The 12853-nt window shown below is 47.9% G+C and overlaps 1 protein-coding gene across 2 annotated transcripts; it reads left to right on the top strand.

The window, feature by feature from the left end:
• Positions 1-3817: 3817 nt before the first annotated feature.
• On the top strand, positions 3818-12575 carry SMIM19 (small integral membrane protein 19). 2 transcript variants are annotated; one of them, XM_056548005.1, is made up of 4 exons: positions 3818-3973; positions 7750-7913; positions 9557-9681; positions 11810-12574. In XM_056548005.1, exons 2-4 carry the CDS (start codon positions 7780-7782, stop codon positions 11863-11865), a joined length of 315 nt encoding a protein of 104 aa, XP_056403980.1. In that variant the 5' UTR covers positions 3818-3973; positions 7750-7779; the 3' UTR covers positions 11866-12574. The 2 variants fall into 2 exon arrangements, with proteins under 2 accessions (XP_056403980.1, XP_056403981.1); XM_056548006.1 differs by having other exon boundaries at positions 3952-4011; positions 11810-12575.
• The last annotated feature ends 278 nt before the right edge of the window (positions 12576-12853 follow it).

The raw sequence follows: 12853 nt of genomic DNA, 5'->3' as shown, positions 1-12853 counted from the left end.
CACAATTCCGTATAGAAGACTATTTCACAGAAGTTTATAGTCTTCTGTCTGATTCCAACTTTTATCAGACGGAACAAAACTCTTCTAACAGGCTTCAACAATGAAATATTAAAGTACCTGACACTAGGGATCGACCGATTATCGGTTTGGCCGATATTCACGATTTTGGACGGTATTGGTATCAGCAATTAACTTGCCAATAATCCGATAATGCCCCCCACCGCCGCCCCATTGCCTCCACCATCCCCAGTTTTATAATTACCTGTTCCCGGGGTCCACGCTATTTCTGGCTCCTGCGCGTCCTGTGTTACGCTGTGCACTGCGCAGCCCAATCAATGACAAGTTACGTCCTCAACGCGACATCACCATCATTACACACAGTGACAGCTCAGGAGGACGGCGCCGGAGCCAGAAGTGGTGCGGACCCAGGGCACAGGTAACTATAAAACCGGGAATGGGGGAGGCAATGGGGCAGCGGCGGCGGTCTCTGGCCGGTGTGGTGGCACGGTGCGGGCGGGGCAATGGCGGTGATAGGACTCAGGAGGACCCCGGACAAGCAGGGGGAGAGAAGCGGGTGGCGGTCTATGGCACCGCAAAAGCCGCTGCAGTTCATTGATTTAAAGCGCCCACTTTAAATCAATGATCTGCAGCGGTGTCGCCGGGGGGGGGGGGGGGGGGGGGTGAATAAGTAGCCGTTAACTTATATCGGTATAAGTTATCGGTATCGGCCCTAAAAAGAACAATATCGGTCAATCCCTACCTGACATCAAATGAAACTTATAACATAGTGTTCCTTGTGTAATGAGCAGACACTTTCCCATTCACTTGCTTTTAAAATTATCAACATAAATATGTTCAAAATGTAATAGAAAAAACGGTCACTAGGTGGCTCTGTTCCCTGCCACAATTAATACAGTGAGTTTGGTCTCCACCCGGCCTGGCAGGAGACCAATCTCAGGAAGTGTTTCTCTGCACTGAGCTTGATTGACAGCTGTACAGAAAGTGAAAGCTCCACAGATTCTGACAGAAAGCTGCACAGATTGAAAGCTGCAGGAGAGCCTCACTGATAGCAACACAGACTTAAATCTGCACAGAGCCTGAGGTCTTATATTCATCACTACAACCATATGAGGGCAGAAGTGGTCCCTTAGCAGGCTTCAGTGATGTCATGCCTGCTGGGAGATTGCAGTATGCAAGCAAAAATAAAGGTAAGATACACAGCTTTTTAAAGGTCTTTAAAAACTCTTTAAGGGTGGGAGGGGTGTTAGGAGTAGTTAGGGAACAAAGCCTGAGATAGTTTAGAACAGTTTATTTGGTGACAGGTGATCTTTAAAGGGGTTGTGCGCTGCCCTGCAGTTCGGAGCTCCGCTCGCAGCGTCCGGAAGTTCATTACTCCTAACGCTGTGTGCGGGCTTCCGTGTTCGCAGCCGCCAGGCGTGACGTCAAGTCCACCCCCTCAACGAAAGTCTATGGGAAGGGGGCGCGACCACTGTCACGCCCCCTTCCCATAGACTTTGGTAGAGGGGGCGGGCATGACGTCACGAACACGGAAGCCCGCACACAGCGTTCGGAGGGCAGAGCACAACCCCTTTAAATAAAAAAGAAAATTGATTGATCGGCACACCTACAAGGTACCCAAAAACATTTCCAACCCCACGACCACGGGGACGGAGTATCGTGACGTCATGACTCCGCCCCCTCAATGCATGTCTATGGGAGGGGGCGTGACGGCCCCATAGACTTGCATTGAGGGGGCGAAGCGTGATGTCATGAGGGGGCGGGGCTATGACATCACAAGCTCCCGGTGCATTGCCGTGGAATGAGATTTGCCATAGAATGAGATGGTCCGCCTCCATCACATCCTATTGGCTCTCTCTTGTCACGTGACATATTTAAACGTCACACATCGATGCGCACAGCAGTGTCAATTTGGCTATCACAGGGAGAGGATCTCCTCACCCTGTGATAGCTGAAGCTGTACGGAGCTCTCATGGCCTCTGTGGCCCGACAGAAGTTCACACATGTACGCAGCTCATACGGCTGCCTCATATACATTTACTGTTGATCCACAGCGCTATCGGGATCCCGATGCCCGATGGCGCTGTCATCAGTGTGCGTCCCCGCGAGCGCCCCACGCCCGCAGCTCTACTCCCCGTCCCCCGCAGCTGTACTCCCCGTCCCCCGCATCTCTACTCCCCGTCCCCCGCAGCTCTACTCCCCGTCCCCCGCAGCTCTACTCCCCGTCCCCCGCAGCTCTTCTCCCCGTCCTACGCAGCTCTACTCCCCGTCCCCCGCAGCTGTACTCCCCGTCCCCCGCATCTCTACTCCCCGTCCCACGCAGCTCTACTCCCCGTCCCACGCAGCTCTACTCCCCGTCCTACGCAGCTCTACTCCCCGTCCTACGCAGCTCTACTCCCCGTCCCTCGCAGCTCTACTCCCCGTCCCCCGCAGCTCTACTCCCCGTCCTACGCAGCTCTACTCCCCGTCCTACGCAGCTCTACTCCCCGTCCTACGCAGCTCTACTCCCCGTCCCTCGCAGCTCTACTCCCCGTCCCCCGCAGCTCTACTCCCCGTCCTACGCAGCTCTACTCCCCGTCCCCTGTGAACGCTCAGGGAGCGATCCACAGCGCTATGGGGATTCCTACGCCCGATGGCGCTGTCATCAGTGTGCGTCCCCGCGAGCGCCCCACGCCCGCAGCTGTACTCCCCGTCCCCCGCAGCTCTTCCCGTTAACGCTCAGGGAGCAGGGAACAGAAAGTAGAGCATCGGGCGCAGGTAAAGTAGTACTGCGCATGCGCAGCACTACGCGAATAAGTTTACCTGCGCCCGATGCTCTACTTTCTGTTCCCCGCTCCCTGAGCGTTAACGGGACGGGGAGTAGAGCTGCGGGGGACGGGGAGTAGAGCTGCGGGCGTGGGGCGCTCGCGGGGACGCACACTGATGACAGCGCCATCGGGCATAGGGATCCCGATAGCGCTGTGGATGAACAGTAAATGTATATGAGGCAGCCGTATGAGCTGCGTACATGTGTGAACTTCTGTCGGGCCACAGAGGCCATGAGAGCTCCGTACAGCTTCAGCTATCACAGGGTGAGGAGATCCTCTCCCTGTGATAGCCAAACTGACACTGCTGTGCGCATCGATGTGTGACGTTTAAATATGTCACGTGACAACAGAGAGCCAATAGGATGTGATGGAGGCGGACCATCTCATTCTATGGCAAATCTCATTCCACGGCAATGCACCGGCTCCAGAGTTTGGAACAGTTTGGGGGGGGGGGGGGGGTTTCATGGCTCCACCGTAAATGTACAGCTCTGCGAGCAAAGTAGTTCCTTCCAGCGCCGAACATTTATGGCGCGTGTTCTTCAGGGGGTTAAACACGGGTATTGTAATCGTACTGACCTACAGAATACACGGAACATGTCATTTTTAGCGTAAAAGGCGCTGCGTAAAAACAAAAACACAAAAAGTTGCACAATAAAATAAATAATTTACAAATAAATGGCCGGTAAAAATGATTTGTTTTGTTTTTTTCACCGTTTGTTTTTTAATTTTTAAAGCACAAAAAAATTCTGGAAAAAAAAAACCTAATAAGGCTGCGTTCACGTGTTGCTAATTGCGAATTACCGCAAGATTTTTTTATTTATTTTTTTGTCGTCGGGAATGACCGAAATTTCTTTACCGCTTTTACAGTAATTTGCGGCAAATAAAACGCAGCTGAGGCGCCGTTAATTTACCGCAACGTGTTAAAGTGTGAACGTAGTCCTGACTAGCCGCTAATCCGCTTCTCATCCGCGTAGCTCCTACCGGCACTCGGCTGCCTTGGTCTGATGACGACACATCCGCGCCGACCAATCCCGTCCTTCGGAGCTGTGACCAATAGCCGGAGCGACGCTTCCTTCGCAACCAGGAAGTGGGCGGGGCGGGGCACTTGACGTCACGTGATCGCGCCCAGGAGCGGAGGATAACTGCGGGTGAGAGAGATGCGGATGCGGTAACGCAGGGTAGTCCGGTAAAAAGACGGATGCGCTGTTTTAGTTCCTTCGGTGGGAATGTGAATGCTGAGAGTTGTAGTAGACGGGAGAGCGGCATCTGTGTAATAGACGCGCACCCCACGCCATTTATAAAGAGGAAGAACCACAAAGTCCAGCAGTGGCCACTGGTCACGTGTGTGACAAATCACTGTCTATGCATGAAGGGGTTAAAGGGACACTGATCCTGCTCTGTTGTTCCCTGTTATCAGCCACTTCAGACGACATCTGTCCATCCCAGTGTTTCACAACCAGGGCGCCTCCAGCTGTTGCAAAACTACAACTCCCAGCATGTTGGACTATATGATAGTATATAATATAGGTTAGTGTTTCCCAACCAGGGGTGCCTCCAGCTGTTGCAAAACTACAACTCCCAGCATGTTGGACTATATAATAGTATATAATATAGGTTAGTGTTTCACAACCAGGGAGCCTACAGCTGTTGCAAAACTACAACTCCCAGCATGTTGGACTATATGATAGTATATAATATAGGTTAGTGTTTCACAACCAGGGCGCCTCCAGCTGTTGCAAAACTACAACTCCCAGCATGTTGGACTATATGATAGTATATAATATAGGTTAGTGTTTCCCAACCAGGGGGCCTCCAGCTGTTGCAAAACTACAACTCCCAGCATGTTGGACTATATGATAGTATATAATATAGGTTAGTGTTTCACAACCAGGGCGCCTCCAGCTGTTGCAAAACTACAACTCCCAGCATGTTGGACTATATGATAGTATATAATATAGGTTAGTGTTTCCCAACCAGGGGGCCTCCAGCTGTTGCAAAACTACAACTCCCAGCATGTTGGACTATAATGATAGTATATAATATAGGTTAGTGTTTCCCAACCAGGGGGCCTCCAGCTGTGGCAAAACTACAACTCCCAGCATGTTGGACTATATAGTAGTATATAGTATAGGTTAGTGTTTCCCAACCAGGGTGCCTCCAGCTGTGGCAAAACTACAACTCCCAGCATGATGGACTATATAATAGTATATAATATAGGTTAGTGTTTCCCAACCAGGGGGCCTCCAGCTGTGGCAAAACTACAACTCCCAGCATGATGGACTATATAATAGTATATAATATAGGTTAGTGTTTCCCAACCAGGGGGCCTCCAGCTGTGGCAAAACTACAACTCCCAGCATGTTGGACTATATAATAGTATATAATATAGGTTAGTGTTTCCCAACCAGGGGGCCTCCAGCTGTTGCAAAACTACAACTCCCAGCATGATGGACTATATAATAGTATATAATATAGGTTAGTGTTTCCCAACCAGGGGGCCTCCAGCTGTGGCAAAACTACAACTCCCAGCATGATGGACTATATAATAGTATATAATATAGGTTAGTGTTTCCAAACCAGGGGGCCTCCAGCTGTTGCAAAACTACAACTCCCAGCATGATGGACTATATAATAGTATATAATATAGGTTAGTGTTTCCCAACCAGGGGGCCTCCAGCTGTGGCAAAACTACAACTCCCAGGATGCCCGGACAGCCGTTGGCTGTCCGGGCATCCTGGGAGTTGTAGTTTTGCCACACGTGGAGGCCCCCTGGTTGGGAAACACTGGTCCATCCTGTACAGGGCTCGGCTTCCAGCTGGTTGTCAGTCACAGGGAGGGGATAGCGAAGCCTATCCGGCCGGTGTCCAGCATTAAAGGGGTACTCCCCTGGAAAACATTTTTAAACAGATTTGTAAATTACTTCTGTTAAAAAATCTTAATCCTTCCAGTACTTATCAGTAGTTGTATGCTCCACAGGAAGTTCTTTTCTTTTTGTATTTCCTTTCTCCCTGCTGACACCTCTGTCCATGTCAGGAACTGTCCAGAGCAGGAGAGGTTTTCTATGGGGATTTGCTCCTACTCTGAACAGTTCCTGACATGGACAGAGGTGTCAGCAGAGCGCACTGTGGTCAGAGAGAAAGGAAATTCAAAAAGAAAAGAACTTCCTGTGGAGCATACAGCAGCTGATAAGTACAGGAAGGATTAAGATTTTTTAATAGAAGTAATTTACAAATCTGTTTAACTTTCTGGCACCAGTTGATTAAAAAAAAAAAAAAATGTTTTCCGGGGGAGTACCCCTTTAGTTGCCACAAGGAAAGTTTATTGCGGTTTCTAGAAGAAGAAAAAAAAACTTGCCAGAAAGCTGATTGGGACCACTGCGGCACAATTCACGGGGTCCTGATCGGCTGAGAGGACTGGCGGAGGTCTCTTGCCTACATCTGTCCCATTTGATCGGCGCTCCAATCCTGCAGAAAGCCTTAGCAGCCTGAAGTAATGGAGCGCCGATAACACTGATCAATGCTAAATGATAGATTCCATGTAATAGTCCACTATGGGGACAAAAAAATAGTGAACATTTACTTATCGGACCCCCCGCAATCCCTGGGATGGGATCCCCTCTCCCTCAGTGAGGGGCGCGCGTCGTCTACCGGTAGATGGTTTCCTCTCTATTAAAGGGGTACTCCAGTGGAAAACTTTTATTTTTTTTAAAATGAACTGGTGCCAGAAAGTTAAAGGGGTACTCCGGTGAAAACCTTTTTTCTTTTAAATCAACTGGTGGCAGAAAGTTAAACATATTTGTAAATTACTTCTATTAAAAAATCTTAATCCTTCCAGTAATTATAAGCTGCTGAAGGCTACAGAGGAAATTCCTTTCTTTTTGTAACACTGATGACATCACGAGCACCGTGCTCTCTGCTGACATCACCATGCATAGCAGATGTATGCTAAGGGCAGCATAGTGGCTCAGTGGTTAGCACTGCTGCCTTGCAGTGCTGGGGACTTGGGTTCAAATCCCACTAAGGACAACAATAAATAAAGCGTTATTATTATTATAATAACGTCAGCAGAGAGAACTGTGCTCGTGATGTCATCAGAGAGCATTCCAAAAAGAAAAGAATTTCCTCTGTAGTATTCAGCAGCTAATAAGTACAGGAAGGATTAAGATTTTTTAATAGAAGTAATTTACAAATATGTTTAACTTTCTGCCACCAGTTGATTTAAAAGAAAAAAGGTTTTCACCGGAGTACCCCTTTAAACAGATTTGTAAATTACTTCTATATAAAAAAAAAATTCTTAATCCTTCCAGTACTTATTAGAAGCTGTATGCTACAGAGGAAGTTCTTTTCTTTTTGAATTTCTTTTTTGTCCACAGTGCTCTCTGCTGACACCTCTGTCCGTGTCAGGAACTGTCCAGAGCAGCATAGGTTTGCTATGGGGATTTTCTCCTGCTCTGGACACTTCCTGATACGGGCATCCGGTGTCAGCAGAGAGCACTGTGGACAAGACAAAAGATAAATTCAAAAAGAATAGAATTTCCTTGGTAGCAAACAGCTGCTAAAAGGTACTGGAAGGGTAAAGATTTTTTTTAATAGAAGTAATTTACAAATCTGTTTAACTTTCTGGCACCAGTTGATTTAAAAAAAAAAAAAAAAAATGTTTTCCACCAGAGTACCCCTTTAATTTCTATGGGATGAATGGAGGGGGGCGTGTTTGTACCAGCTGACTTGCTGTGCCGAAACGTCACACCTAGCAGCTCAGTTGGGCCCCGTATGGGAGATTGCGGGGGTCTTAGGGATACATTTCTAAGCACTGGACATTTTTTTAATCAGATTGTTGTTGTTGTTTTTTATTGCAGTATTGTTATTTTTACCATTGTTTATCAATCTATTATTTTTTATGTGTGTGTCGCCTCGTTTTCTTGCAGTTACTACAGTAGAGGTCACTCGCATGGGACATGGCCCAGGGATTTGGAGTAATGGCAGACGATGGGGCCATTGACTACTCTGTCCACGAGGCCTGGAATGAAGCCACCAATGTCTATCTGATCGTGATCCTTGTCAGCTTCGGTCTTTTCATGTATGCCAGAAAGTGAGTCTCTTTTTCATCTTTTAATAGGCAGAGAGAAAGTGTCAGCAGGTCCACGGCATCCGCACCACGGGCAGCGTGAAGTACGGACGGGCTCCAGCATTACTCCTGCTGCTGTTTCATACAGCCCGGGGTGAGGACACCATGAATCTGCTGACGATGCTTATGTAGTAGAGGAGACCAGATGCTTCGGCAGCTCCTTATCTGTGTTGCAGACAGAAGATGCATTGGTTTGTCAGTGTAATCTGTCATTTATTGTGTATGGACATATAAAATCAATGGCTCATTCTCAGTATTAATTTAGAAGAGAATTAGAGGAAACAGCCTGGTCGCACATCCACAACATGCACAATGCTCTAAGGCTTCTCAGCAACATTTATTAAACTAACAGGTCGTTAGTGAACTTTATGATCATGAAGTGCAAGTCCACTAACCACGTCATGGCCACCTGTAAGTAGTGGGTCCCTAATGTCTCTAGCATAAAATGGCGTAGCACTGGGCGGTGACCACCACCACCACCGCAACACCAGTGCCCACAGGGGGAACGACCCACTGGCAGAGCACAATGGACGCCGCACAGCAACACACCAGTGCGAACAAGGTGTAAAAGCTCACGCACCATGTGCTCCCAGTCAGACTGGGAGGCAGCCAGAAAGGAAGGGGCCCTGTGCAGCTTCCTGCTAATTTATATATGCCTGGGCTGAGGGTGTGGTGCTGTGCGGCGTCCATTGCTGCCGTGGCCCTGGGGCTGGTTTGAGTGGCATGCTCTGCCAGTTGGCTGTTCCCCCTGTGGGCACTGGTGTTGTGGCGGTGGTGTTCGCAGTGCCATGTTATGTTAGGGACCCGCTACTTACAGGTGACAGTGACGTGGCTAGCGGGCTTGCACTTCATGATCATGACCTCCGGCACCCCTGGCGATCAGTCTGACCCCCCCCGGCACTCCTGACGATCGGTCTGACACCCCCCCCCCCCCCCCCCCCCCCCCCGGTACTCCTGACGATCAGTCTGACCCCCCCCGGCACTCCTGACGTTTGGTCTGACCCCGCAGCACCCCTAACAATTGGTCTGACCCCCCCCCCCCCCCCCCACACCCCACCACTGTTTGAAGAGGCTTCACCATATGCTTGAGAACCACAGCGTCTTCTTTATTTACCATTACAGCTGCATGATTTGGGTAAAATGTCATATTCTGATTATGGAGATAAATATTGCAATTTCATAATGCAAGTCTATGGGAGGGGGCGTGACAGCCGCCACGCCGCCTCCCATATAATTGCATTGAGGGGGTGGGGTGTGACGTCATGAGGGGCGGGGCTATGACATCACGAGCTCCCATCGTCAGCTCCAGCGTTCGGAACAGTTTGTTCCAAATGCTGAGCAGCGGAGTACCCCTTTAAAGAAGCTATTCTTATCTGGCCACGGCCCTCGTAACGTCACGCTACGCCCCCTCCATTCATGTCTATGGGACTGGGCATGTCGCCCCCTCCCATAGACTTGAATGGAGGTGGCATGAGGTCACGACCACTGCCGCCAGAACCTGGCATTTGTTGGGAGATCAGACGTCTTATCCCCTATCCAAGGTCATGGGATTGGATGGAGCAGATAGGACACCCTTTGAATAAAATCCTAAAATATTTTTATTACAGGAATAAAAGAAAGATCATGAGAATTTTTACCGTGCCACCGACAGTGGAACCTGCGTCACAGCCCAATTTCTACGATGACATGAAGAAGATTCGCCTCCGCCAGCAGCTAGAGATGTATTACATTAGTAAGAGTCTCACTATTTGCATTTTTCATCCCTTCTAAATCTTTATTTTTATTTTTTTCACCCCTTAAAGGGGTACTCCGCCCGTGATCTGAAGTTTTGTATTGATCGAACTTATTGATCTCTTTTTATTCATTTTTTCATTATATAAAAAGTGACCAAAAATACGCATTTTTGGAATTTGGAATTTTTTTGCACATACGCCATTGACTGTGCAGTTTAATTAATTATAAATTTGTATAATTTTGACATTTCGGCACGCGGCGATACCACATATGTTAATTTTCATTTACACTGTTTTTTTATTTTTTTTTTTTAATGGGAAAAGGGGAGTGATTCAAACTTTTATTAAGAAAGGGGTTAAATGATTTTTATTAACTTTTTTTTTGCAATCTTATAGCTCTCATAGGGACCTATAACACTGCACACACTGATCTCTTATACTGATCATTGTTATCCCATCGGGGGCTTTAACACTGCACACACTGATCTTTTACATTGATCAGTGGTTTCTCATAGGAAACCATTGGTCAATGATTCTGCTGCTTGACTGCTCATGCCTGGATCTCAGGCACTGAGCAGTCATTCGGCGATTGGACACACAGGAGGAAGGTAGCAACCCTCCTTGTGTCCTCCAGCTCTTGGGACACCATGATTTCGCCGCGGCGGTCCTGAACAACCCACTAAGCTAGCCGGGAGTAGTTTACTTTCACTTTAGATGTGGCGATCAACTTTGAACGCTGGGTCTATAGGGTTAATAGCGCGGTGCACCGTGATCAGTGCCATGCGCTATTAGCCACAGATCCCGACCGTTGTTAGGGGCCGGGGCCGACCCACTATGATGCAGGGCCATGCCGTGGCCCCGCATTATAGAAAGGGAGCTGACTCAGGGCGTACAGGTACGCCCTGCATCCTTAAGAGGGTAAAACATACTTATTTTGTTTGATTTTTTTTTTAAAGTAGTACAAAAATAGCAAAGCATGTAAACGTTGGTATCGTTTTAATTGTATTGACCAACAGAATCAAGAACATGTCGGTTTTACCATAAAAAGCAGTGTGTTTAGTATGAACAAAATCTGGGTTTTCTTTTGGGTCCCCCCACTAATAATATTGTTTTGTTGCGCCATACATTTTATGGTAAAATAAGGGTACATTCACACTGCGGAATTCCAAGAGTAGAAATCCGCGCAGTGAAGAGTAACATCAGTGTGAATGGGTCTTCCGTGAGACCTGTTCACACTGCGGAATTTCAGCGCAAAGAAAGAACATGTTCATTCTTTGCACAGAATTCCTCGAGTACTGCATAGCCGTCAATGGTGACAGCACAGTGCCCCGCGGTCCTACCGCCGAAGTATTTTCAGCGGCGGCCGCCTAACTGAAGCTCGCGGAGATTCCGCAGTGTGAACGTACCCTAAAAGTCATTACAAAGTACAATTGTTTGCACAAAAAAAACAACAAGCTTCATATGGCTCTGTGGAGTTATTAATTCGTAAAGCGACGGTGGTCAGAATTGCGAAAAAGGGCTCAGTCCTTAAGGTGAAAAAGGGCTGCGTCCTTAAAGGGGTTCTCCGGTGTGACGTCACGCCTCCGCCCCGTATGACGTCACGCTCCGCCCCTCTATGCAAGCCTACGGCAGGGGGTGTGATAGCTGTCACACCCCCTCCCGTAGGCTTGCATTGAGGGGTGGAGCGTGACGTCACACGGGGGCGGAGGCGTGACGTCACACGCCGCCGGCCCTGTGGTGGTCGGTAATCAGACCCGGAGCGAACACGCTCCTGGGACTGATTACAAACGGGGTGCCGCGTGCAAGATCCCGGGGGTCCCCAGCGACGGGACTCCCACGATCAGGCATCTTATCCCCTATCCTTTGGATAGGGGTTAAGATGTGTAAGCACCGGAGATCCCCTTTAAGGGGTTAACAAGGCCTCTGCAAAATGAAAGAAGCAATCTGATTGGTTGCTATTGGCAACTGGGCAACTTTTCCTTTGCACAGATTTTGATAAATCTCCCCCTATGGGTCTAAGAAGGCGAGGAGGGAAAAAACGAAAATGCTAAAAATTTTAATTGGCTCAGTGTGGGTTAATATTTCTGTCACAAGTCTTTGAATATGTCCCCGTGTTCTTGTTTTCAGCGCGGAAACACGACCAGCATGGTCCCAGTGAGAGCGTGCAGCTTACCATGGAGTGACACGCCATCGTTTGCAGTGGTGATTTACAGACTACAGAGACCGATACGGAGTTCCACCTTAATATCAGACGACTGTTGTGTGTCCTGAACCTGTATGGCAAGCTGGTGGTGTATTGTAGATATGGATCTTTCTGCTCACAAGAAGCATGCTGGGAGTTGTAGTTTTGCAACGGCTACTGCTGCAGGGTTTCCTCCTAGTCAGTAGCCGTTCTAACCTCTAGACTTCTATTGGGGGAGATTTATTAAAATCTTGTGCCGAGGAAAAGTGTAGCAGTTGCACATGACATCCAATCGCTTGTTTTTTTTTTAAAAAGGCCTCTGAAAAAATAGCAATCTATCTGGGCAACTGCTCCAGTTTTCTTCTCCCCCATTGTTTTTTTTTTTTTTTAACGTTTGGTCCTCCCTTTAAAGGGTACTTAGGTCTTTATAAGTCAGCTGGTGCCAGAAAGTTAAACAGATTTGTAAATGACTTCTATTAAAAAAAAAATCTTTACCCTTCCAGTACTTTTTAGCAGCTGTATGCTACAGAGGAAATTCTTTTCTTTTTGAATTTCTTTTTTTGTCTTGTCCACAGTGCTCTCTGCTGACACCTCTATCCGTGTCAGGAACTGTTCAGAGCAGTATAGGTTTGCAATGGGGGATTTTCTCCTGCTCTGGACCATTCCTGATACGGACAGAGGTGTCAGCAGAAAGCACTGTGGACAAGACAAAAAAAGAAATAAAAAAAGAAAACTATTTCCTTTGTAACATACAGCTGCTAAAAAGTACAGGAACGGTAAAGATTTTTTAATAGAAGTAATTTACAAATCTGTTTAACTTTCTGGCACCAGTTCATAAAAAAAATGTTTTCCACCGGAGTACCCCTTTAAAGGGGTACTCCGCTGCTCAGCATTTGGAACAAACTGTTCCGAACGCTGGAGCCGGCATCGCGAGCTTGTGACGTCATAGCCCCACCCCTCATGATGTCACACCCCGCCCCCTCAATGCA

The sequence above is a fragment of the Hyla sarda genome, chromosome 12 (assembly GCF_029499605.1).
Source record: "Hyla sarda isolate aHylSar1 chromosome 12, aHylSar1.hap1, whole genome shotgun sequence".
Classification (NCBI taxonomy): domain Eukaryota; kingdom Metazoa; phylum Chordata; class Amphibia; order Anura; family Hylidae; genus Hyla; species Hyla sarda.
This window is presented reverse-complemented; position numbering and strand designations above follow the sequence as displayed.